The sequence below is a fragment of the Aquarana catesbeiana genome, linkage group LG02 (assembly GCF_042186555.1).
Source record: "Aquarana catesbeiana isolate 2022-GZ linkage group LG02, ASM4218655v1, whole genome shotgun sequence".
Taxonomy (NCBI): Eukaryota; Metazoa; Chordata; class Amphibia; order Anura; family Ranidae; genus Aquarana; species Aquarana catesbeiana.
This window is the reverse complement of record NC_133325.1, coordinates 70,259,602-70,286,438: the sequence shown is the minus strand read 5'-3', so window position 1 is coordinate 70,286,438 and position 26,837 is coordinate 70,259,602. Positions and strand designations below refer to the sequence as shown.

Below are 26,837 nucleotides of genomic sequence, written 5' to 3'. Positions count from 1 at the left end.
GAACCACAAACCAAAAGTGCTATTTAATTCATTTTTAATGCGGTTTTATACCCCTTTAGCACATTTTTACCTACAGATAAGCCTATAATAAGGCTTACCTGCAGGTAAAATGAATATCTCCTAAACTTGTACGGTTTAGGAGATGTTCACCTTGCATGCAGTTGCTGACATCAGCGGCGCATGCGCTCTGAAGGTCCGGCGGTTGCTGTCGGAAAATCAGAGCTCCTTGTTGGAAATTAGACTCCCACACGCATGTACAGGAGTGACGTCATCCCGGCTCTGGCCACTCACAGCGTCGGAGCCGCGAACCCTGAAGAAACGCTGAGGGGAAAATGTTGGCTCTCTTGGCGCGGTGACCAGGATGCGATGCCGACGCTTCGTTCTAAGGTAAGTATTTCATAATGAGCTAGTATGCGGTGCATACTAGCTCATTATGCCTTTGCCTTACAGGGTTTTTTTTGTGGGTATACAACTGCTTTAATATTCAAAGCAAACTCCTACATCCATCCATGTCTCCATGCTTTTTTTTGCTGAGAAATCACTTTGAAAAACACCCCCCCAAACATTTCTGGCTGTGGCCACCTTGAGAAAGGACAGATGATTCATTTAGTATTTACTTCCTGGAATCCATCTGCCTTTTACTCAGGCATGCAGGCGGGAGGGCGTCCTTAGCTGAGAAAACCCCTGCTTATGAATTCTGGTATGTATAACATCATTTGTCTGGGCCTGGAGGTAACTAAAGAAATGTAAAATAGTCTCTGATTGAGAGAGTGAAGTTCCATTTTAAGTGGCTAGGGCAGTGTATGGTGGTTTACATATGATTTGAATGGTGGTGCATCAAAATTATTCCTCCCACGTCATGTTTGGCAGACAGTACTGCCTACCGAATGTGACCAGCTGAACTGAATGGGGCCACGCTACAAACAGTGTGGGTTTTTAGGGGTTAAAACAAGCAGAACGTAGTTGAGATAATTATGACACCTTTTAGAAAAACCCCACACATTGTGTCAGGTGCTGGGACTGGTCTGTAAGTGGTGCCTAAACCCAATATCAGGGGAAGTGCTTCCAAAAACCAAACTAGCAAAAACGCCACAAAGAACTTACAAAGGCTACCAAACACAAAAATTATTTTAATGGACATATGTAATCAAAACTACAGCACAGAAGCCAACCCCCCACTCCCTATACCCAGGGACTCTATCTTCCACCTCCCAAATCTACCCCTGCCCCCCCCCCCCCCCCCCTTCTAGAATCTAATAGGTCAGGTCCTGTGTAACGCTACTTAAGTCAGAATATACAGGTGCATCTCACAAAATGTGAATATCATCAAAAAGTAAATTTATTTCAGTAATTCAATTAAAAAAGTGAAACTTGCATATTATATAGGTTCATTACACACAGTGATATATTTCAAGCATTTCTTTATTTTAATTTAGATGATTATGGCTTACAGCTAGTGAAAACCCAAAATTCAGTATCTCAGAAAATGAGAATATCGTAAAAAAAGTTCAATACTACAGACTCACTGTGTCGCACTCTAATCAGCTAATTAACTCAAAACACCTGTAAAGGTTTCCTGAGCCATTAAATGGTCTCTCAGTCTGGTTCAGTAGGTTACACAATCATGGGGAAGACTGCTGTCTTGACAGTTGTCCAGAAGACAGTCATTGACACAGGGTAAGTCACAAAAGGTCATTGCTATAGAAGGTGGATGTTCAGAGTGCTGTATCCAAGCATATTAATGGAAATTTGAGGGGAAAGAAAGTGTAAAAAAAAGATGCACAAGCAACAGGGATAACCGCAGCCTTGAGAGGATTTTGAAGCAAAGGCCATTCAAGAATTTAGGGAAGGAGTGGACTACGGCTGGTGTCAGTGCTTCAAGAGCCGGCACACACAGATGTATCCAGGACATGGGCTACAACTGTCGCATTCCTTGTGTCAAGCCATTTCTGAACCAGAGACAACATCAGAAGCGTCTTACCTGGGCTAAGGAGAAAAAGGACTGGACTGTTGCTCAGTGGTCCAAAGTCCTCTTTTCGGATGAAAGTAAATTTTGCATTTCATTTGGAAATCAAGGTCCCAGAGTCTGAAGGAAGAGTGGAAAGGCACAGAATCCAAGTTGCATGAGGTCCAGTGTGAAGTTTCCACAGTCAGTGATGATTTGGGGAGCCATGTCATCTGCTGGTGTTGGTCCACTGTGTTTTATCAAATCCAAAGTCAGTGCAGCCCTCTACAAGGATATTCTAGAGCACTTCATGTTTCCCTCTGCTGACCAGCTTTATCTAAATGCTTATTTAATTTTACAGCAGGACTTGGCACCTGCCCACACTGCCAAAAGTACCAATACCTGGTTTAATGATCATGGTATCACTGTGCTTGATTGGCCAGCAAACTCGCCTGACCTAAACCCTGTAGAGAAACTGTGGGGTATTGTCAAGAGGAAGATGAGACACCAGACCCATCAATGCATACAAACTGAAGGCCGCTATCAAAGCAACCTGGGCTTCCATAACACCTCAGCGGTGTCACAGGCTGATCGCCTCCATGCCACGCTGCATTGATGCAATAATTCATGCAAAAGGAGCCCCGACCAAGTATTGTGTGCATACTATAAGGTACATGGACATACTTTTCAGTAAACCAACATTTCTATATTAACAATCCTTTTTTTTTTTTTTTTTTTAAATTTGGTCTTCTGTAATCTAATTTTCTGAGATACTGAATTTTGGGTTTTCACTAGCTGTAAACCATAATTGTCAACATTTAAAAGAAAAATGCTCAAAATATATCACTTTGTGCGTAGCGCATCTATATAAAATATATAATATGAGTTTCACTTCTTGAATTGAATTACTGAAATTAACTTTTGAAAGACATTTCTAATTTTTTGAGATGCCCCTGTATATGTTATAACCAATTGGCTCTCAGCTCTCCTTTATATGCTTCTAGTGAAAACCTATATCAGGCAGCATGTAATAGGAATAGGCAAGCCTCTTCATCTTGTCAAATCAGCATATGCTGTGCTCCGATCCCTCTCCGAGTTGTGGGCAGCATGTACTCATACAATGTCCCAAAAGATGGCAGCCTCCAGGTCTACATTACAAGTCCGTATTGTGCGATTCAATTCCTTGGATGGGTGAAAGGCTATGCTACTTAGAACTGTGGCGGCGTGAACAGGTGTATGGTGTGCATGGGTTCAGCTCAACGCTAGTGCTGATCCGAAGAGGATGAAGTATCCTGTATGATCTCAGTCTGTTTAGCAGCATAGTATTAAAGCTGATTGTACTGGCCAAGCCGCGGCTCTGTGTGTGAATGGCCAGCAGTTCGGGAGCGCGCCTGCTTGGGATCCTCCATTGCAAGCTGCTTGCTCTGGGGGCACTCGACAGGAGGGAGGGGCAAGGTGTGCTGGTGGGGGACCCGAGAAGAGGAGGATCTGGGCTGCTCTGTGCAAAACCACTGCACAGGGCAGGTAAATAATAACATGTTTTGTTATTTATATTTAATTTTTTTGCCTTTTTATTATCGCTTTAAAGAGAACTTTGTCTCCTGAAAGTTGCTATCTAATAGGGGGCTTGTCAGTCCCCTTTTTAAAGCAGTAGTAAACTCGGATCCTCCTGAGCTAAATTTCAGAGAAGGAGGTAGAGTAATGCATTTTAAACAAATGCGCATGAAATTGAAGCCCCATCGTGTGTTGCTTACTTTTTTTTTCTTATTTTATTTCCTCGTGGACCTCGAGGTGCAGCTGCCGCCATCCTAAGTACGGTCTTCTGCGTCCAAATGCGTGCTTAACTTCCACTCTTTCTTCTCCTAGTCTATAATCGCACGCATGCGCAGTAATTATTCAGCCGTTTGCCATGCTCTTACTCTGTGCTGTGCAGGAAGTGTTTGCAACCCCTGTGACATAGCAAGTCACAAGGGGTTTTTGCCAGAGCTTGTGAATGGGAAGTCTCATGGGATCTTGTAGCTATGCCGTGGACAGTGCCCCGACATGTCATTAAAGGACCTAGGAGTGAGCCATAAAAAGAGGCCAAAATGCACATGCGCCAATGATCGAATACAAAAAATGACAGATTGTAAGCAAACGAACAATGTAGGAAAGATTGCACATGCAGCCATCAGCTAGGTGCTTACTAATGTTTTATATGGCAGAAAATAGACCGCATAGGTTTACTACCACTTTAAAGAAAAAAAAAAAGTTTGCTGCCTGTACCGCTGAGCTTCAATCTGCTTTAAAGAAATTCTCTTCTGAAGTGCCCTCAGAAACTGGCCCTCCTGGGTATTTCAATTCACTGTGTTCCTTGCAGTGCTCGGTGGTTCCTCTCATCCACCTTCTGTGTTCTGCAGTGATTTAGGGATTGGCTGGAAGCCAATACTTCTGATAGTGGTGGTTTCAGAAGACGATTCAGAGGACGGGTTGTGCACAGTAGAGTGGTGTTCAGTTTTGCTGGCAGCATTTGAGGTACGTATTTACTATTCTTTTACAGGGTGAGAGTATTTAAGCAACTTTGGTTAGGCAACAACATTTAGAGTAAACGACAAACTAGAGCCTGACCCAATGAAAATATGCCGCTTCTCCAGGTGGGTCCACCACGACAGTCCTCTATACTTCTCATGGGGTCAGGTGCCAGCTCTGCTCATCTAGCTGTGCACAATAAAAGTTAGAAGGGATCCAAACAGCTGCACTCTGAAAAATCATCCATCTTTATTGAGAGTATGAAAATGCCAAGATTCGGCAGAAAAAAACACTGTGAGAACAGAGAAAAAGTCAACGTGTTTCGCACGTGTTTAGCACTTACTCTTAACTACTCTCAATAAAATATTTTTTTTTTTTTTTTTATAGAGCCTGACCCAAACTAAAGCTTTAAATATGTACAGTATCTCACAAAAGTGAGTACACCCCTCACATTTTTGTAAATATTTTATTATATCTTTTCATGTGTAAACACTGAAAAAATGACACTTTGCTACAATGTAAAGTAGTGAGTGTACAGCTTGTATAACAGTGTAAATTTGCTGTCCCCTCAAAATAACTCAACACACAGCCATTAATGTCTAAACCGCTGGCAACAAAAGTGAGTACACCCCTAAGTGAAAATGTCCAAATTGGGCCCAAAGTGTCAATATTTTGTGTGGCCACCATTATTTTCCATCACTTTCTTAACCCTCTTGGACATGGCGTTCACCAGAGCTTCACAGGTTGCCACCAAAGTCCTCTTCCACTCCTCCATGATGACATCATGGAGCTGGTGGATGTTAGAGACATTGCAATCCTCCACCTTTGAGAATGCCCCACAGATGCTCAATAGGGTTTAGGTCTGGAGACATGCTTGGTCAGTCCATCACCTTTACCCTCAGCTTCTTTAGCAAGGCAGTGGTCGTCTTGGAGGTGTGTTTGGGGTCGTTATCATGTTGGAATACTGACCTGCAGCCCAGTCTCCGAAGGGAGGGGATCATGCTCTGCTTCATTATGTCACAGTACATGTTGGCATTCATGGTTCCCTCAATGAACTGTAGCTCCTCAGTGCCGGCAGCACTCAAGCAGCCCCAGACCATGACACTCCCACCACCATGCTTGACTGTAGGCAAGACACACTTGTCTTTGTACTCCTCACCTGGTTGCCTCCATACACGCTCTGAACTGAATACGTTTATCTTGGTCTCATCAGACCACAGAACATGGTTCTAGTAATCCATGTCCCTAGTCTGCTTTTCCTCAGCAAACTGTTTGCAGGCTTTCTTGTGCATCATCTTCAGAAGAGGCTTCCTTCTGGGACGACAGCCATGCAGACCAATTTGATGCAGTGTGCGACGTATGATCTGAGCCCTGACAGGCTGACCTTCCACCCTTCAACCTCTGCAGCAATGCTGGCAGCACTCATACGTCTATTTCCCAAAGACAACCTCTGGATATGACGCTGAGCGTGGGCACTCAACTTCTTTGATCGACCATGGCAAGGCCTGTTCTGAGTGGAACCTGCTCCCCATTCACACCTGAAACCTTGTAACACAAACGAGTCACATGACACCGGGAAGGGAAAATGGCTAATTGGGCTCAATTTGGACATTTTCACTTAGGGGTGTTCTCACTTTTGTTGCCATCGGTTTAGACAGGAATGGCTGTTTGTTGAGTTATTTTGAGGGGACAGCAAATTTACACTGTTATACAAGCTGTACACTCACTACTTTACATTGTAGCAAAGTGTCATTTCTTCAGTGTTATCACAGGAAAAGCTATAAAAATATTTACAAACGTGAGGGGTGTACTCACTTTTGTGAGATACTGTATATCGACAGTAATTTTTTTTTTTTTCTTTTGGGAAATGAAGATTAAACCATATTTATAAAAGATGACAGTGCGTCATTGGATGCGATTGACAGCAGCGCGAGCCAATGGTTGCGCTGCTTTCAATCCATCCACTCTAGCCAATCAACGGCCAGGCTGAGCGGCGAAGAGGAAATCGGAGGCGAGCGCAGCAGGTGAACGGACTCGGGTAAGTAAAATGGGGGGGCCGGTATGGTTGGATGTTTTTTCACCTTAATGCATAGAATACATTAAGGTGAAAAAAACTTGAACCTTTACAACCCCTTTAATGTTTTGTCCCAATTTTTTGCTGGACGGCATCTCCTTTTTAAAAGAAGTGTAAAAATATTGAATCTATTGCAGGATGAATGAGTAATAAAAAATGCTAGTTACACTTTAAAGCAGGGGTCTTGAATTTAAATTTACTGAGGTCCAGTTGGTAAAATTTTGTTCCAACAGAGGTCCGTATCCCATGTTTGCGCTATAACACTTCACAGTCCCCCCTTTTACATCACAGTCCCCCTTTTACATCAGTTTCTTTGGCCTACCCTTCACATCATAGCGCACCTCTTTACATCTTTGTCCTCCCCCTTTACATCAGTGTCCACAGTCCCATTTTAAAGCAGTCCAGCAGTGTCCTTAGTTCTTCACATCACCGTGCCCCTTGCAGTCATAGCCCATTATCTTCCTTTACATCACAGTCCCCCTTTCATTTGCAGCCTCTCCTGCAAAATCACATAAAATGTCCAACGCATTTTGGGGCTAAAAATAGGGGAAAGAGAGGGGTGCCAACAGTCTCAAAGCTTAATCATGTCTTTAATAAAATTATGAAATAAAAACAAATGTAGCTATTCCACTCACAAAGGAAGGGGGCGTAGCGGGCATATAACGTGCATGGAGTCCGTGTCCTGAGTGCGACCCGCAGAGGAGAGGGAAGGGGATGCCGCTGACTTGTGGAGATACACTGAAGTCTAGTGTTTTAGAGAGCTGCTCTGGTCTGGGCTGCCGCTGGAAAGCTCTCTCGGATCTCCTCACTTGACCGGGTGCAAATGATTGTGGGATAGGCTTTTCGAGGAAAAAGTCCACCTCTTCATCAGTCTGACAGCTGCCTCTGGGATCATTTTTGTAACACTATTTATGCTGTAATTAACCCTTAGTGGGCAGGAATAACGAGAATAAAAGTAGATGTATCAGAAGAGTTAGAAAGCATGAGAGGGTAAAAGAGCAAAAATGACTTGTAAAATAAGAATAGTGACAATAAAAGTGATGATATAAGAATTTATAATAATAGAAAATAAAATGTGTAATCTAATAATCAATGGTGATGAAATGTAAATAATAAAATATTGATAACTGAATGAAAAAAATCAAATAACTGAATAGTTAGAAAAAAATCCTGCAAAACCAACAAAAGAAATCATGTAAACTTGTTTGTGAAGCTAATCGTGCATGTGATTGATCGTATAATAAGTAAAATATATAATGAATAAATATCTACGATTGTAAAAGGTGTACTGTGTGACAGTAAAAAAGCTTCAACATTATTAAGAATTATTATGTGATAGTAAAAAAAAAAATGAGTGAACTCAAAATTGGGATACCACAAAAGAATAAACTTAACATAAAAATATATTAAAGGAGAGAACATGAAAAGGGTCGTTTATGATGATGATACAGGAACGGTATTAAGTAGGAAGCACAATGCACTATCCGTGTTGTTGAGGAATCGTGCAAATTTCTTTGGTTGCGGGAAAGAAATTTGCACCATGTATGGCCAGCCATGGATGGACTTGTTAGATTGGATGATTAGACTGATCTGTAGTTTGCTGGTAAAGGACAAGAAACCACAAATGAGTTTGGCTGTCAATATCAAGATTAATGTTGGTGCACGGGGCGGATACTTGGGAGTGAGCCACGCCCCCAGTACAGGACAGACTTTTTCTAACAAAAATACAGTGCTATTTAAAAGCTGACAGGACTGGATGTGATTTGCTAGCCTGCTTGTTAATGGTGTACTTTTACATAAGCTTTAGGTCTTGAAATAAAATGGTAATTGTGCACTAAAATTTGCAGAAACATGTTAAAGATGTTCGATTTTAGTTTGTTTATCGCACAGGTTTCAGTGTCTTTACTGATAAACCCAACAAACTTTAGCTGAAACCTTTTTTTTTTTCTCAATGAAAGACAAGTTGATTTTCTATTTTTATTTGAAATGCATAACATGACATTCGATCTAATTTCTCTATTAAAAATGTGACCCTTTTTTTTTTCTTTAGAGCACACATCATCCCTGTCAAAGAAGCCTCGTCTAGACCAGATTCCAGCAGCAAATCTGGATGCAGATGACCCACTCACAGACGTATGTATCAGGCTCAGATTTTGTTACAAGCTGTCATTTCACAGTCAAGCTTTAAAATAAATACTATAGTGTGTGTGTGTGTGTGTATTTATGTGATAGTAAAACAATTTGTGAACTCAAAACTGGGATACCACAAAAGAATAGGTGTGTATGTGTGTATATATATATATATATATATATATATATATATATATTTTATATTTACATTTTGTGTGTGTGTGTAATGTATATAGACACAGGCACAATTTTCATACTTTTGGCTCTGTATGCCACCAGAATAAAATTAAAATGAAACAATCCAAATGATTTTGAAGTGCAGAATTTCAGCTTTAATTCAAGGGGTTGAACATAAATTTCAAATACAAATTTTAGGAACTGCAACCATTTTTATACAACGCCCCCCACCACCACCACCATTTTCAGGGGCTTAAATGTAATTGGACAGATGAATATAATCATAAATTAAATGTTCATTTTTAATATTTTGTTGAGAATCCTTTGCTGGCAATGACTGTCTGAAGTCGGGAACCCATGGACCTTACCAAAGACTGGGTTTCCTCCTTTCTGATGCTTTGCCAGGCGCTAACTGCAGCTCTCTTCAGTTGTTTTATGTTTGTGTGTCTTTCTGCTTTTAGTTTTGCCTTCAGCAAGTGAAATGCATGCTCAGTTGGGTTGAGATCAGATGATTGACTCGGCCATTGCAGAATATTCCACTTCTTTTCCTTCAAAAGCTTCTGCGTTGCTTTTGCAGTGTGTTTTGGATCATTGTCCATCTGTACTGTGAAGCGCCGTCCAATCAACTTTGCTGCCTTTGGCTGAATCTGGGCTGACCGTATATCTCTAAACACTGCAGAATTCATTCGGCCGCTTCTGCCTTCTGTCACATCAATAAACGCCAATGACCCAGTGCCACTGGAAGTCATGCATGCCATCACACTGCAAGGTCCACCATGTTTTACAGATGATGTTGTGTGCTTTGGATAATGAGCTGTTCCAAGCCTTCTCCACACTTTTTTCTTCCCATCATTCTGGTACAGATTAATCTTAGTTTCATCTGTCCAAAGAATGCTTTTCCAGAGCTGGTCTGGCTTTTTTAGATATTTTTTGGCAAAATCTGGCTTTTCTATTCAGGCTTATGAATGGTTTGCACCTTGTGGTGAACCCTCTGTATTTGCGCTTGTTAAGTCTTCTCTTGATTGTTGTCTTTGACAATGATTTCCCACCTCCTGGAGAGTGTCCTTCACTTGTCTGGATGTGAATCATCGACCACTGTTGTCTTCCGTGGACATCCAGTCCTTTTTATGTTGCTGAGCTCACCAGTGCGTTCTTCTTTACTCAGAATGTACCAAACTGTTGATTTGGCCACTCCTAATGTTGCTACTATTTCTCTGATGGATTTGTTTTGTTTTTGAAGCCTTACAATGGCCTGTTTCACTTGCATGGACAGCTCCTTTGAACGCTTAAAGGGGTTATAAAGGTAATTTTTTTTATTGTTTAAAAATAACAAACATGTTATACTTACCTTCACTGTGCAGCTCGTTCTGCACAGAGTGGCCCCGAACCTGCTTTTCTGGGGTCCCTCGGCGGCTGTTTCAGCTCCTCCCCGCAAGAACTATCCACCTTAATGCGAGCTCCCTTGCATGGTGGTTAGTTCTTGCGGGCGCGCTCCCGTGATACAGCCGGCGGCTATAGCCGCTCACTGTATCACTCGGCCCCGCCCCCCGGCGCGCCGCGTCATCGGATGTGATTGACAGCAGCACGAGCCAATGGCTGCGCTGCTTTCAATCCATCCACTGCAGCCAATCAGCGACCAGGCTGAGCTGCAATAGAGATGACGGGAACGAGCAGCGGAGATTCGAGGTGTCAGGTAAGTAAAACGGGGGGGCTGGGGGCGGCGGTATTGTCAAAAGTTTTTTCACCTTAATGCATATAATGCATTAAGGTGAAAAATTTTTTTCCTTTACAACCCCTTTGATGTAGGTTCACAGCAATAGATTCCAAATGCAAATACCACACTTAAGTCTCGTACACGCGCTTAGCTTTTCAGACGACTGAACGTCAGTTTTTTTGTGGCATGCTAGTCTCATGTCGGAAGTGAAGAGGTTACTCACAATACGAAAATTTTCGTACGACAGAATACAACGTCAGAAGTGACATAATATGTTGAATAGTTTTGTATGCATTCTTTTGTTTCTGAGCATGCGTAGTCTTGCTCTTACAATTTTTTTCATACGAAAACCGTACAAATGAAACGAAAATCGGATGTTGAGTTCACATCCGCCAAAAATTTTATAGTCTGCACATCCAGCTTTTGTCTAACGAAAAAGAGAAATCTGCTGTCGAAAGCACCGTACTAACGATCCGAAAGTCGGCAGAGAGCTCGTCGTACAAATTTTTCCATCCGATTTTCGGATCGTGTGTACGGGGCTTTAGAATCAACTCCAGACCTTTTTACCTGCTTAATTGATGAAGAAATAACGAAGGAGTAGCCCACAGCTGGCTGTGAAACGCCTTTTGATTCAATTGTCCAAGGGTTTTGGTCCCCTGAAACCCTGAAAAAGGGGATTGGCTATTAAGAGCTGTAATTCCTAAACCCTTCCTTTTGATTTGGATGTACACACACTCAAATAAACCTGAGAGTGTGCACTTTCAGCCCATATCCATTATATAACTATAGCTTGAATATATTTTAGTAAATACCTGAAAAAAACTAAAATTGTGCCTGTGTCCAAATATATATGGACCACACTACTGTGTGTGTGCATATGTGTGATTATATATAATATTAATATGTATGTGTGCAGCAGTAAAAAATTTCCTTTTTTTTTTTTGTTAACCACTTGCCGCCCGCCATTTAGCAAAATGATGGCGGCAAAGTGGTTACCGGACGTCATATGACGTGATCAGGCTATTAAGCCGCTGCGCGCCCCCGGGGGCGCACATCTTGGCGATCGTTGTTGCGGTGCGTCAGTCTGACACACCGCAACTCCGATCTAGGCATAGAGTCTCTGACGGAGACTCTTTACCACATGATCAGCCGTGTCCAATCACAGCTGATCACGATGTAAATAGGAAGAGCCGGTGATCGGCTTTTCCTCACTCGCGTCTGACAGATGCGAGTAGAGGAGAGCCGATCGGCTGCTCTCCTGACAGGGGAGGTCTGTTCTGATTGTTTATCAGCACAGCCCCCCTCGGATCCCGCCAAGGACCACCAGGATGGCCACCACAGTGGACCACCAGGTATGCCTCCTAGACCCCCAGGGAAATACCAATCTGTGCCCAGGCAATCAGTGCCCACTCCAATGCCTGCCAGTGCCACCAGGGATGCCTATCAGTGCCGCCTATCAGTACCACCCTATCAATGCCCATCAGTGCCAACCAGTGCCACCCATGAGTGCCACCTATCAATGCCCAACAGTGCTGCATATCAGTGCCGCATATCAGTGCCCATCGTCAGTGCCCGCTCATTGGTGCCACCTCATCGGTGCCGCCGTATCAGTGCCCATCAGTGAAAGAGATAACTTATTTACACATTTTTTTAACAGAAACAAAAGCAACATTTTTTTTTTCAAAATTTTCGGTCTTTTTTTATTTGTTTAGCAAAAAATAAAAACCGCAGAGGTGATCAAATACGACCATAAGAAAGCTCTATTTGTGGGAACAAAAAATTAGTTTGGGTACAGTGTAGCATGATCGCAATTGTCATTCAAACTGCGACAGTGCTGAAAGCTGAAAATTGGTCTGGGCAGGAAGGTGTAGAAGTACACCTTCCGGTATTGAAGTGGTTAAATTACTTTTCAGGCAGCAAAACATCTGATCTGATATGTAATAGCAGAATCGCAGGTACACATTCCCAGGGAAGGAACATTCCCCAGTCTCCTCTCCTGTGGATGAAGGCGTAGCAATCAGAATCGGGTGCAGGATCAGACAGCCCGGCATACACCCTGTTTCAAGTGTTTGTAGTACAAGGGTCATGTCACATATTGTGATTCTGTCACCAGTGACCGCTCACTAACATTGAGATCAGCCTACAGGGCAGGGCAATACTGTCCTGCCTCCAGGGTGTCTCTCCCTCACTGGTGAGAAGGACAAGTGTCACTGAGTGACATTCTGCACCATTTCTGCCTGCGAGGACATGAAAGCAGGCAAGCATTTCTCTGCACTTTTTATCATTCCTTTTAATAGTGCACTTTCACCAGGAACCTTCTTGTAAGTGTACTATGGGTTTTTGGATTTGATAGAAATGTTTTATACCCGTGTATAAGATACTTCCTTATACACTTGGTGACAACACTCTTCCTTCTGCTGTGCAATTAGTGCAGGATGGTCAGCCTTTCTTCTAGCTGTGTAGATATTGTCACAGTTGAGAGCCCTATCGGTGAGCAGCCATTCCTAGTTCCACCTGCAGCTCTTTCAATTAGCAGTACATTGCTCTGTCTGCAGGAAGCTTAGGGAAATTATGTAAAATATCTTCCCAGTCTCTTCCATTCCCTGCAGCATTATCCAGCAGGGTGCATGAGAAATCCACCTTCCCAGCTGGTTTAAAAAATATAAGATGTTCTCTGATTGGATGATGTGAGGTTAGCTGCGCTATTAGGCTAAGCTCAGTCGGATGATTGTTTTGCGCTCACTCTGAACAGTTCTTAAAACGTGTTTTATATATTTCCCTGTAGGAAGATGATGACGATGACTCCGATGAAGACAGCGATGATGATACCGCCGCCCTCTTGGCAGAGCTGGAGAAGATTAAGAAGGAGCGAGCAGAGGAGCAGGCTCGCAAGGTAAGGGCGAGGAGCTTGGACGCAAATTCCTGATTGAACTTATTCAATGAAGAACAAAACAAAACTCATTACTTTTGTTACATATCACTAGTTTATTTACTGCTTGGAATTTCTGTACCGAAAATGTTTTATAACAAAAGCATTTTCACAACGTGTGCAGTATTCTTGTATCATGGCTTGTCATTGTACATACCCCTTCACTTCTCTGTGTCTGTCATCTTTCACCTCCCTTTCCTCATTGCTGCCATTTGTATTTACTGACAATGACCGTCAGCTGCTGAGTGTTGAAGGACAATGACCTACCTTTTGTGGAAAAATGTTTTTGTATGTAAATGTGTTTTTCTCTGGTCTGCCAACTCCAGAATAATCTGGTTGGTTATAGTGCCTTTTAATGTTTCAGAGAAACTTTGGTTTTCGCTGATGAAAGCTAATAAGCCAGAAACCGCTGTATGCAAGTTGGACAAATGGATGATTTAATCTAGATGGCATCTGAGGTGTAACATGGGGGTCTAGGTGGCCACCAAGGCAAAACTTGTCTCCAGCCAATGTCCTTTAGATTTTCATTAACCTGTTGCCGCCCATGTAACACACATGTGCAGTGGCAAAAGGGTGCGCTTTGTCACCCACATGCCACACACATGTAACCAATCACGTCACATGGTCACGTGATCGCCGATCCTCCCTGCCCCCAGGGTGTTCAAACTTTTAAAGGGGCACTGCGGCTGGGTGGGAAGGGGTTAAACCCGTGTGTTCTATTTGTGATGATGTGTGAATACTTTCTTTTGGGCCTCTTAGCATATTTTTAATGGTTATGTTCTAGTATGTCCATTGTAAGTGTATGTGCTTATATTAAACAATGCTTAGCAAGGTTTGTAAATTGTTGGGAAGGTGTAAAAGCAGGTAGTGTTATCATGGGGCATAAGCAAGCTTCACAGCTGGCATAAGTAGACATGTTTGAAATGTATCTTCTTTAATTTCTGCAGTTTAAATGTTAACCACTAGGGGGTAGCTTTTCGTTTTTAGTTTTCTTTCTTTTACTCTTCCCAGCAGCAGTGTGGTTCTCGCTTTTATGTTTTAGGGACTGCTGTATGTATATCAGGTCACAGATGCAGGGAAGTCTAAAGTTCTTTTGTTTTGTTTTTTTTCTTTTTCTTTACATGATTAAGCAAATATATTATCTGGTACTTGTGTATCTATCTCAGCTAGAGATAAAAAAAAGTCCTAATGTTTATTAGAAACATAAAATTATTCCATCAACTTTATTTCCTATATGAACTCCCTAAAGAAAAAACATTAAAAAAAGTGTTTGTGCACAATACTTAGGCATGTGGCTATGGTGGTTTCCTAAGTCATAAATAGGCCATTCCATGCGCCTTTTGTGTTAAAGGCAATTCATCCATACAGTGCATCCGGAAAGCACTTCACTTTTGTTATGTTACAGCCTTATTCCAAAATGGATTAAATTCATTATTTGCCTCCAAATTTCTACAAACAATACCCCATAAGGACAACGTGAAAGAAGTTTGTTTGAAATCTTTACAAATGTATTAAAAAAAAAAAAAGACACAATCACATGTACATAAGTATTCACAGCCTTTGCCATGACACTTTAAAATCAGGTGCATCATATGTCCACTGATTATCCTTGGGATGTTTCTACAACTTGATTGGAGTCCACCTGTGGTCAATTCAGTTGATTGGACATGATTTGGAAAGGCACACATCTGTCTATATAAGGTCCCACAGTTAACAGTGCATGTCAGAGCACAAATCAAGCCATGAAGTCCTAGGAATTGTCTGTAGACTTTTGAGACAGGATTGTATTGAGGCACAGATCTGGGGAAGGGTACAGAAACATTTCTGCAGTATTGAAGGTCCCAATGAGCACAGTGGCCCCTATCTATAAATGGAAGAAGTTTGGAACCACCAGGACTCTTCCTAGAGCGGGCCGTCTGGCCAAACTGAGCGATCGGGGGAGAAAGGACTTAATCAGGGAGGTGACCAAGAATCTGATGATCACTCTGACAGAACTCCCAGCGTTTCTCTGTGGAGAGAAGAGAACCTTCCAGAAGAACCACCATCTCTGCAGCACTCCACCAATCAGGCCTGTATGGTAGAGTGTCCAGATGGAAGCCACTCCTCAAACAAAAGGCACTCCTCAATAAAAGGCACTCTTCAATAAAAGGCATATGACCGTCTGTCTGGAGTTTGCCAAAAGGGACCTGAATGACTCTCAGGCCATGAGAAACAAAATTCTCCGGTCTGATGACATAAAGATTGAACTCTTTGGCCTGAATGGCAAGAGTCATGTCTGGAGGAAACCAGGATCCGCTCATCACCTGGCCAATACAGATCTGATAATGGCTGTGCACTGACGCTCCCAATCCAACCTGATGGAACTTGAGAGGTCCTGCAAAGAAGAAAGGGAGAAACTCCCCAAAAATAGGTGTGCCAAGCTTTGTAGCATCATACTCAAAAAAGACTTGAGGCTGTAATTGGTGCCAAAGGTGCTTTAACCACTTCCCTACCCGCCCATAGTCATATGACATCCACAGATGGGATCTCCCATCCTGGGTGGACGTCATATGACGTCCTGGGATTCCCGGCCGTCTAGGGGGCGTGCGCACGCCGCCGGGAGCGCGCGCGCGCCCGCCACGTTCCCGGGACCCGGTGCGTGTGCCCGGCGGCCGCCGTAAACACACAGATCCACAGCCTGTCAGCTCTGAGGAGAGCGATCTGTGTTCCCAGAACAGAGGAACACTGATCGGTCTCCTCCCCTAGAGCGTCCCCTCCCCCTTCAGTTAGAATCATTCCCTAGGAAACATTCTTAACCCCTCCCCGCCCCCTAGTGGTTAACCCCTTCACTGCCTGTCACATTTACACAGTAATCAATGCAATTTTATAGCATTGATCGCTGTATAAATGTGAATGGTCCCAAAAATGTGTCAAAAGTGTCCGATGTGTCCGCCATAATGTCGCAGTTACCAAAAAAAATCTTATTATTTTGTTAAAAATATATATTTTTTAAAAATGCCATAAATCTGTCCTGTATTTTGTAGACGCTATAACTTTTGCGCAAACCAATCAATATACGGTTATTGCGATTTTTTTTTTTTTTTTTTTTTTTTTTTTACCAAAAATATGTAGAAGAATACGTATCGGGCAAAACTGAGGAAAAAAATGTGTTTTTTTAAAAAAAAATTGGGCTATTTATTATAGCAAAAAGTAAAAAATATTGTGTTTTTTTTTCAAAATTGTCGCTCTTCTTTTGTTTATAGCGCAAAAAATAAAAACCGCAGAGGCGATCAAATACCACCAAAAAAAAGCTCTATTTGTGGTGAAAAAAAGGACGTCAATTTCTTTTGGGTACAACGTCGCACGACCGCGCAATTGACGTTTAAAGTGCGACAGTGCTGAAAACTAAAAATTGGCCTGGGAAGGAAGGGGGTGAAATTGCCCGGTATTGAACCGGTTAATAAAGTATTGAGCAAAGGCCGTGAATACTTATGTACATGTGCGTTTTTATTTATAATAAGCCTGTATAGATTTCAAACAAACGTCTTTCATGTTGTCATAATGGGGTATTGTTTGTAGAATTTTGAGGAGAATAATTAATTTAATCCTTTTTGGAATAAGGCTGTAACCTAACAAAATGTGGAAAAAATTAAGCGCTGTGAATACTTTCCAGATACACTGTATATACAGAAGGGCCTGATGATAAAACAGTGTTTTGTTTTTTTTGGGGGGGGCACAAAAGAGTGAAAATGCTAGGAAAACTTGGCTTACTATGAAGACTCTGCGTAGGGGACACTGGCTCAACCCATTGCACCTTATTTAAAGTTGACCTTTACTTAAAGTGAAGATTTGCTGTTATGTAGGGAACATTTAGAAATAGTAATTTTTTTACCCGGAAAGATTTCTCCTGAAAACGTCAGTACACTCCTGTGCCTTAAGCGTTTAGCAGTGTGAGATCTAAGGATTGCTCACATCAGGGGATTTGGAGTGAGAATGATCGATTGGCACTACTGCGCTGTACGCTGTTCTTCTTGCTGGAAAGGAAACTGTACCTAAGGACCTGCAGTGCAAGGTCTCCTTGCTTATGCTTCACTCGTTCTGTGTAGCTGTGCCTTCTGCACCTCTCTCGGTGGATGTAGAATATTTATCGAGCAGTCATCAAGGGAGGGCAGCTTTGACATTAGGAAACAAAGTCCTGCTTATCCACCATGATGGCCTCCTCCACACAGTGACATGTGGAACCAGGAATGGTAAGGCAATAATGGAGAAAAGATCAGCTGCAGGAAGTATTCTGGTAACTTTTGTCATCTGCTTGGCTTTTTTTTGGGCACAGCTTCCACAGTAAAGGTCCTCTTTATTGGTATTGTGAGAAAGTATCTTCCCTGTAGGCCTCATTAGGGGTCTGTAGGTTTGTCTTAAGTTGAATTGGTATGTAAGTTGTAACAGGTACATTTTTTAAGTGCAACTGCAGCCAATAAAAAATTGTTTACGTTTGTTTTTTTTTTTGGACAGCGTAGGTTTCTACAGAAAATAATTTTCGTAGCCAGGTATCTTATTTTCTTTCAGGGAATTTTTTTTTTTCTCACACGATTCTCCCAACATTAATTAGAAAATTGTTCATTTTGAAAAATTTCCAACATGCCTGATCACTCAAGTTCGATGGCCGCACGAAAATCGACCATTGCTGTAACCCGCTAATGGTGCGAAATTCGAATGGAAATTCTTAGATAAGATTTTCGACTTATTATTATTATTATTATTATTATACAGGATTTATATAGCGCCAACAGTTTACGTAGCGCTTTACAACTTGAGGGTAGACAGTACAAATACAATGCACTTTGATACAGTAGGAATCAGAGGGCCTTGCTCCTTAGAGCTTACAATCTAAGAGGGAAGGTCAAAAGATACAAGAGGTAATAACTGTGGGTGATGTGCTGATTGAGAAGATAAATGTACAGTTGTTAGGTGGGGGCCAGATAGGCTTCTCTGAAGAGATGAGTTTTCAGGGATCGTCTGAAAGTGGATAAAGTAGGAGAAAAACGGACGGATTGGGGTAGAGCATAATGTTGACCATCACTGGTTAAGGAGCTTTGGTACTACTATTGGCATGATTTCAGGTTGGCTTCCATGGTACATTGTTTCATTATAATACTTTGTTTAGGCAACTTTACAATCACAGCTCCATAAGCGGCAACATCATATTTTACTGATATTAATAAGTATACCCAGAGAACTGGGAATCTCTGTGGAAAATGGCCCCATTCTAATCTAGTCTGAGAAAAATAAATGTTCTCTAACACTGCAAGATGACCGTTAACATCTATGTGATTACTTAAAGGAATTAGAGCAGAAAGCGGAAGAGGAGAGAATTCGAATGGAGAATATATTAAGTGGCAATCCTCTGCTGAACCTCACAGGCCCTGCACAGTCTCAAGCCAGTTTTAAAGTAAAACGAAGGTAAGTAATACATATACAGTATTTATAGCCTGTGCATATGTATTATTGTGTTTTGGATCTGCTAAAGCTGATCTCCAGCCAGATAAAAAGAAAAAAAAAAAACCCATAAAAGTTTAAAAAAAAAACCATAACAAGTTTTTCATAATTGGTTAAAAAAAAAATGTTAAAGCTTGATTCCACAGTTAATGTCTAAAATAGTTTTTTTGGGCCAAGCTTGAGCTATTTACTGCACTAACAGGTGCGCTTGCTTGGCGTGCTGTATAGCGTACACCAGGGGTCTCAAACTCAAATTACCTGAGGGCCACAGGGCAAATTTTCACATCTAATGGGGGCCGCATGTAAACTGTCCTTTCCCCCAGCACTGGTGTCAGCAGACTCACTATTAACTCCCAGCACTGGTGTCAGCGGATGCAATATTAACCCCCAGCACTGGTGTCAGCGGACGCACTATTAACCCCCAGCACTGGTGTCAGCAGACGCACTATTAACCCCCCAGCACTGGTGTCAGTGGACGCAATATTAACCCCCAGCACTGGTGTCAGTGGACGCACTATTAACCCCCAGCACTGGTGTCAGTGGGCGCACTATTAACCCCCCAGCACTGGTGTCAGCAGACGCACTATTAACCCCCCCAGCACTGGTGTCAGCAGATGCACTATTAACCCCCAGCACTGGTTTCAGCGGACGCACTATTAACCCCCAGCACTGGTGTCAGCGGACGCAATATTAACCCCCAGCACTGGTTTCAGCGGACGCACTATTAACCCCCAGCACTGGTGTCAGGGGACGCAATATTAACCCCCAGCACTGGTGTCAGGGGACGCAATATTAACCCCCAGCACTGGTGTCAGGGGACGCAATATTAACCCCCAGCACTGGTGTCAGGGGACGCAATATTAACCCCCAGCACTGGTGTCAGGGGACGCAATATTAACCCCCAGCACTGGTGTCAGGGGACGCAATATTAACCCCCAGCACTGGTGTCAGGGGACGCAATATTAACCCCCAGCACTGGTGTCAGGGGACGCAATATTAACCCCCAGCACTGGTGTCAGGGGACGCAATATTAACCCCCAGCACTGGTGTCAGCGGACGCAATATTAAACCCCAGCATTACCCCCTACACTCCACAAATATCCCCCCTTACACTCCACAAATATCCCCCCTTACACTCCACAAATATCCCCCCTTACACTCCACAAATATCCCCCCTTACACTCCACAAATATCCCCCCTTACACTCCACAAATATCCCCCCTTACACTCCACAAATACCAACCCACACACACACTCCACAAATACCCCCTCTTTACAAATTTCAACCCCAGTCACGCAACTAAGGACTTTGCACAGCCTCTGTGTGATGGCTCACTTACCTCTCCTCCTGGCAGTCAGCTGGTGGCCTGATCTTCTGCCTCCCGAGTCCTCCCCTCCTGTCAGGTCCTGGCTTCATCACAGGCCTCGTGGCAGGACACCCTGAGAATGCCACAATCTTCCACCCTGAGGTGGCAGCAGGACCCTGGGACCGGTGTTCTGTCGAAGTGCCCGCTATCGAAGAGTGCCCGGGACGAACTGCGTATGCGCCATACGTAATAGCATGTCAGCTGATTTTACGATCAGCTATTGTGTCGGCGAGATGGCGCCTGCGCACAATAGGCTAAAGACATTTTTCAGTCAGATTGTGCCTCGCGCTGCCGAGGAGTGTAGGCTATTGTGCGCAGACGCTGTCTCGCTGACACAACAATCGTAAAATCAGCTGCTGTGGTATTACTTACGGCGCATGCGCCGTACGTCCAGGTGTTCTGTCGAGAAATGCCCCCCATCGAATAGTGCCCGGGTTGAAGGGTGCATGTGTAATGCATGCGCCGTACGTAACATCACAACAGCTGATTTTACCATCAGCTGTTGTGACGGCGCAGGTGCACAATAGCTGACAGATTTTTTTTTCTGTCAGATTGTGCCCCGCGCTCCTCTGTGCTCCCGTGGCGAGTTCATGTCCATGATGGGCGGATTTCTACATGTTGTGGGTGGATTTATGGGCACTTGGGAGCGGAATTACGTGGCCAGTGCTGCAAAACAAAACTTTGTGATGGGCGGATTTCTACATTTCTTGTGGGCGGATTTATGGGTACTTTGGGGCGGAATATGACAAAGTTTATTTTTTTGCAGCACTGGCCTTCTAATTCCGCCACAAAGTGCCCATAAATCCACCCACAAGAAATGTAGAAATCCGCCCATCACAAAGTTTTGCAGCACTGGCTTTGTAATTCTGCCCCCAAGTGCCCATAAATCCGCCCACAACGTGTAGAAATCCGCCCATCATGGACATGAATTCGCCACGGGAGCGCGGGTGAGTGCGGGGCACAATCTGACAAAGAAAATATTCTGTTGGCTACTGTGCGCCTGCGCCGTCACAACAGCTGATGGTAAAATCAGCTGTTGTGATGTTACGTACGGCGCATGCGTTGCGCATGCGCCCTTCAACCCGGGCACTAGTCGATGGGGGTATTTCTCGACAGAAAAGGTGGGCGGGGTGATGGGCGGATCCTCCCTCCGCTCTGCTCTCCTGTGTTGTGCGTGCTGGGCTGCATCAGCATGTGGGGGAGTGGAGACAGAGAGAGAAAGCTCCCAGCCGCTGCCACCCGCCTAGGATCGGCCCTGCCTGCGGGCCACTTGGAACCGGTCGGCCCGTGGGCCGGTACTTTGAGACCCCTGGCTTACACAGTGCTGTGTTCTGGCACTGGGATTCAAACTTCCCATCCCACTCATGAAATATGATTTAGTTGGGTTGAGCTCAGCTCGCTCAGCCATTCTTTGGAAGCTTTGTATTCTAGAAATGAATGCAAACTCCCTCTGATTGGATGAGGTCTGCCTCAGCCAATCAAAGCTTTGTATTCATTCATAGAATACAATGCTTCCTGTAAATGGCTGAGCGGCGCTCAACCCTACTCAATCTTGTTCCAAGAACGGGACAGGAAGTTTGAGTCCCACTGCCGGAACGCCACACTGTATACTGTGTATAGCTAAGGCTACATACAGTTATTACAGTGCACCCAGTAAGAGCACTTGTTGTTGCAGTAAGTAGATCATTTGGGAAAGCTTGGCCCAAAAGAACTATTTAAAGAGACATTAAAATGGAGTTCAGCTTGAAATGTATTTTTACTGGGACTCGTATGAGTACCTGAAACTGTTTTGATATCCCCCTCCTGTAATCCAATGTATAGCAGAACTGGTAGAAAGATGGGCAGCACTAGAAGCCAATGCAATATGTACTGACAAAAGGATGACTTCCATCACTACCCAGTCAGAAAGCTGAAGGTGTGATCTTGGCTGCACTGCACTGCTACAGCAGTAGAAGAGAGACCTTGCCTCACTGCCTGGTAGGTGTCTCTGGACCAAAAGGCTGGCTGCACAGAATTACAACTCCTTTTGAGGGTTAATATTTTGTTTTATTCCAGCTGTATATTTAGCTACTTGTCTATACTTCAGCTTTAGGCCGGGTTTACACTGGTACGACAAACGCTCCGACATTCTGAGCTCATGTCGCATGACGTGTGAAATTCAATGTTTCCCTATGAGAGTCGTCTTAACTGGCCTGACACAAAAAAAAACGGCATGAGTTCCCCCTCTCAAGAGCATACCAGGCCATTCGGTCTGGCATGAATTTTAAGGGGAACCCCCAAAATCAGTACCAGACCCTAATCCGAGCATGCAGCCCAGCAGGTCAGGAAGGGGAGTGGGGACGAGCAAGCACACCCTCCCCCTTCGCCTGAACCCTTCAGGCCGCATGCCCTCAACATGGGGGGCTGGGTTCTTTGGGGCAGGGGCCCTTTTCCCGACAACTCTGGACGTTGGTTGTCTGGGTCTGCGGGTGGGGAGCTTATCGGAATCTGGAAGCCCCCAGATCCCAGCCCCCCCACCCTATGTGAATGAGTAATGGGGTATATTGTACCCCTACCCATTAACCTAAAAAAAGGGTCAAAAATAAAACACAGTACACAGGTTTTTTAAAGTAATTTATTAAAGCAGCTCAGGCATCTCTTCTGATTGTCTTCTCCCCTCTCCGGCTCTTCTGCCTCTTCCGCTGAGGTCTTCTGCCTCTGCCAGTTCTTCTCCCCCTTCCAGTTCTTCTCCGCTGATGTCTTCTAGCCCTCTCCGATTTTTCTGCCTCCGCCGGGTCTTGTCCGGTGTCTTCTGCCTCTGCCGGGTCTTGTCCGGTGTCTTCTCGCTCTTTTGCCGGGTCTTGTCCGCTGTCTTCTCGCTCTTTTGCCGGGTCTTGTCCGCTGTCTTCTCGCTCTTTTGCCGGGTCTTGTCCGCTGTCTTCTCGCTCTTTTGCCGGGTCTTGTCCGCTGTCTTCTCGCTCTTTTGCCGGGTCTTGTCCGCTGTCTTCTCGCTCTTTTGCCGGGTCTTGTCCGCTGTCTTCTCGCTCTTTTGCCGGGTCTTGTCCGCTGTCTTCTCGCTCTTTTGCCGGGTCTTGTCCGCTGTCTTCTCGCTCTTTTGCCGGGTCTTGTCCGCTGTCTTCTCGCTCTGTTCTTCCGATGTTGACTCGACGCTCTCTCCCGCTCTAATGCTGGGTGCGCGGTGTGCCACTACTTGTATTGGCATGGGGCGAGGTTACCGGGTGACGTCACCCAGAGGCCACGCCCCTTATGACGTCACCACCTGAGGTATGATGAGGCGGGGACATAACAAGGAGCGGGGCCTCCAGGTGACATCACCCGGTGACCCCGCCCCATGCCAATATAAGTAGTGGCACACCGCGCACCCAGCATTAGAGCGGGAGAGAACATCGAGTCAACATCGGAAGAACAACAGAGGGAGAAGACAGTGGAGAGGACACGGCAGAGGCAGCGGACAGCTGGAGAAGAACCGGAGAGGTCTAGAAGAACCGGCAGAGGGAGAAGAAGTCGGAAGAGCGTGTTTTTATTTTTGACTTTTTTTTTTTTTTTTTTTTTTTTTTTAGTGAATGGGTTGGGGTATGATGTACTCCATACTTATTCACATAGGGTGGGGGGCCGAGATCTGGGGGCCCCCTTGTTAAAGGGGGCTTCCAGATTCTGATAAGCCCCCCGCCAGCAGATCCCGACAACCACCGGCAAGGGTTGTCGGGAAGAGGCCCTTGACCTCATCAACATGGAGACAAGGTGCTTTGGCATAGGGAGTGCAGGGCCCCCCCCCCTGCCCCAAACCACCCACCCCCCATGTTGAGGGGATGCGGCCTGGTATGGTTTGTGGGGGGTTCCCCTTAAAATCCATGCCAGACCGAAGGGCCTGGTCTTGGAGGGGGGAACCCATGCCGTTTTTTTTTTGTTTTTTTTTTTTATTATTTGGCATGGAGTTCGCCCTAAATATTCATACTAGATACTAAGGATGAGCTCAGGCGTGTTCGCAAAGAGCACGTGCAGTGCCCGCCAGGAAGTCGGCACTGGGAAGCGCTAATCACAAGCTTTGAGACATTTCCCGATCTCTGCAGCCACGCATAGGGACAATGTCTCACTGCTTGTGATTAGTGCTCTGCAGTGCCGACTTCCTGGCGGGCTCTGCACGTGCTGTTTGCGAACACGCCTGGGCTCATCCTTACTAGACACAAAGTGCCTGCATTGTCGGGATCAAAGTCGGATCCTGGTTCTTTGACGTCGGATGGATGTCGGACTTCAAGTCGCAGGGCAAAGTCGTATCCACAGTGGTACGACTTGTGTCTTACCAGTGAGAAGTAAACGCTGCCTCCTTTTTTTTTTTTTTTTTTTTTCGCATGTGCTAGTATGCATCGGATACTAGCACAGTATGTGAATCTTACCTGCAAACGAAGCCCTTGTCACCGCTGGAGGCCACCTCAGATATAGTGAATGCAGTTTCTGGGTTTAGTAACACTTTAAATTGTGTTGATTTGCAGAGATTGTTGTAGGCTCCTATTAGAGCATGGGTGCTTAACTTGTGGCCCTCCAGCTGTTGCAGAACTACAAGTCCCATAAAACATTGCAACGCTGACAGTTACAAGCATGACTCCCAAAGGCAGAGGCATGATGGGACTTGTAGTTACGCGACAGCTGTAGGGCCACAGATTGTGCACCCATATTTTATAGAGGTTAAAGTGTATATGACCATCTTCTGTGTTGTGTTGTATAAATCTATGTATTTATTAAGCTGCATCCCCGACATCTCTCTGCCTGCAGGTGGGATGATGATGTCGTGTTTAAGAACTGTGCAAAAGGAGTGGATGAAATGAAAAAAGACAAGAGATTTGTGAACGACACCCTACGTTCTGAGTTCCACAAGAAATTCATGGAGAAATACATCAAGTAGTACAGTTTTATGTGCTTCACCCAGAAGACTGAATGTTTTAACTTATCATCTGAGGATATCAGTTGGCTCTTGAACTGCTCCTAAGTTGAGTCGGAAGTTCCATCACCTAATTAAATTTGTTGCAATATTCCATGACCCCCCCAGGTTCTCTTCACCATATTTTGTGACCCTGTGTGAATAAACACCCATTTTTTTTCTAGTTTCTTGTGTTTTTATTTTATTTTGTTTTGTTTTTTATATTGTTATGATGTTTTAAGTGTAGAATTATACTTTGTGTTATTAAAGGGATTACACCATGCTACCTTATTTGCATTGTATGCTTTTAATTTATACACAGTTTGCTGCTGTTAAAGCAATCTTAAGCTGGCCATATGCTAGTAGATTTTTGAATGAGCGTTCGTGCAAAATTTGTACAAACATTCTCAGTTCATTGAATGATTTGACAAAATGTCACTTGAAAATACTTCAAAATTTAGTTTACATTTAACATCTAATTTTGGAATGAATGGACTTTACCAAATGAAAACCATATTCACCGTTAGAAATTCGTTCATTCAAGTTATATTTTCTATCCTACTCCTTTGAATTTCCTTGTCACTGAGGTTGAAAACAAACACAGATTTCACTGCACTAAGACACTTTACAGGCATTTTTGCACTAAAAAAAGCACCTGTAAGCTGTCTCTTCTGCAGCCCTAATAGCACCTGTAAACTGCAAATGTACCGCCCCAGTGTGAAAGCACTCGTTTATTCCCTCGTGCTTTCACACTGGGGTGGTACGCTTGCAGGACAGCAAAAAAAGTCCTGCAAGCTGCATCTTTGGGGCGGCGCGGGAGCGCTGTATACACCGCTCCTCCACCGCCCCTGCCCATTGAAATGAATGGGCGCCGGTTTGAAAGGGGGCTAAAACTAGCAGCATTTTACCGCTAACGCCCACACTGCCCCAGTGTGAAAGGGGTCTAAGCATTAGATAATCGAACGAGCGTTCTTTAAACAAAGAAAAAAACTTGGAACAAGATTCTATTAGTGTATGGCCAGCTTTGTTTTAGTTAGCATTTCTTTGACATTCGTAGCTGGGCAGATTAAGAAAATACTGTAAGTGCATAATGTAAAGCTTGGGGCAGCAAGTAAAATCAGTCATTGAAATGCCACCTAAGAGGCATTAGAACTGTGCGATGTCAGTAGCTTACTGATACATATCACTGGCAGTTAGCATGTGGTCACAGAGTTGCTTTCTGTTACAGGTCCAGAGCTGCCAAAAACATTACTTCTTCTCTCATTGCGTTAGACTAGGGTCACACTGCTGCAACACGGGATCCGACTTGTGAGACCCCAAGTCGCATGACATGTAAAATGCAATGTTTCCCCATGAGACCCGTCTTAACTGATGCCACACGATTGCTCCGATTTTTGAAAAGGTTCCTGCATTACTTTGGTCCAACTTGGGTGCGATTCTAGCCTTTGTACAGGCTCTAAATAGCAGCACAAGTCGGAAGGAAGTCACAGTGTGAACCTAGCCTAATGGCTATTGTTCTGCCAAGAAAATTTGTGCTTGTCCCTTCAGATATATTCACATGAACTGACGTCTTGGAAACTGCACTAATGATCAGATTATCGGA

The 26,837-nt window shown here is 44.0% G+C and overlaps 1 protein-coding gene across 1 annotated transcript in view; it reads left to right on the top strand.

Annotated features, from left to right (window-relative positions):
- Positions 1-25,418, top strand: part of CWC15 (CWC15 spliceosome associated protein homolog) — a 32,410-nt gene extending 6,992 nt beyond the window's left edge. Inside the window, exons 4-7 of the mRNA XM_073613024.1 lie at positions 8,578-8,660; positions 13,334-13,441; positions 18,798-18,916; positions 25,090-25,418. Coding sequence (XP_073469125.1) covers positions 8,578-8,660; positions 13,334-13,441; positions 18,798-18,916; positions 25,090-25,219 — 440 coding nt within the window. The 3' untranslated portion in view covers positions 25,220-25,418. The remainder of the gene's footprint in view (positions 1-8,577; positions 8,661-13,333; positions 13,442-18,797; positions 18,917-25,089) is intronic.
- Positions 25,419-26,837: the final 1,419 nt, after the last annotated feature.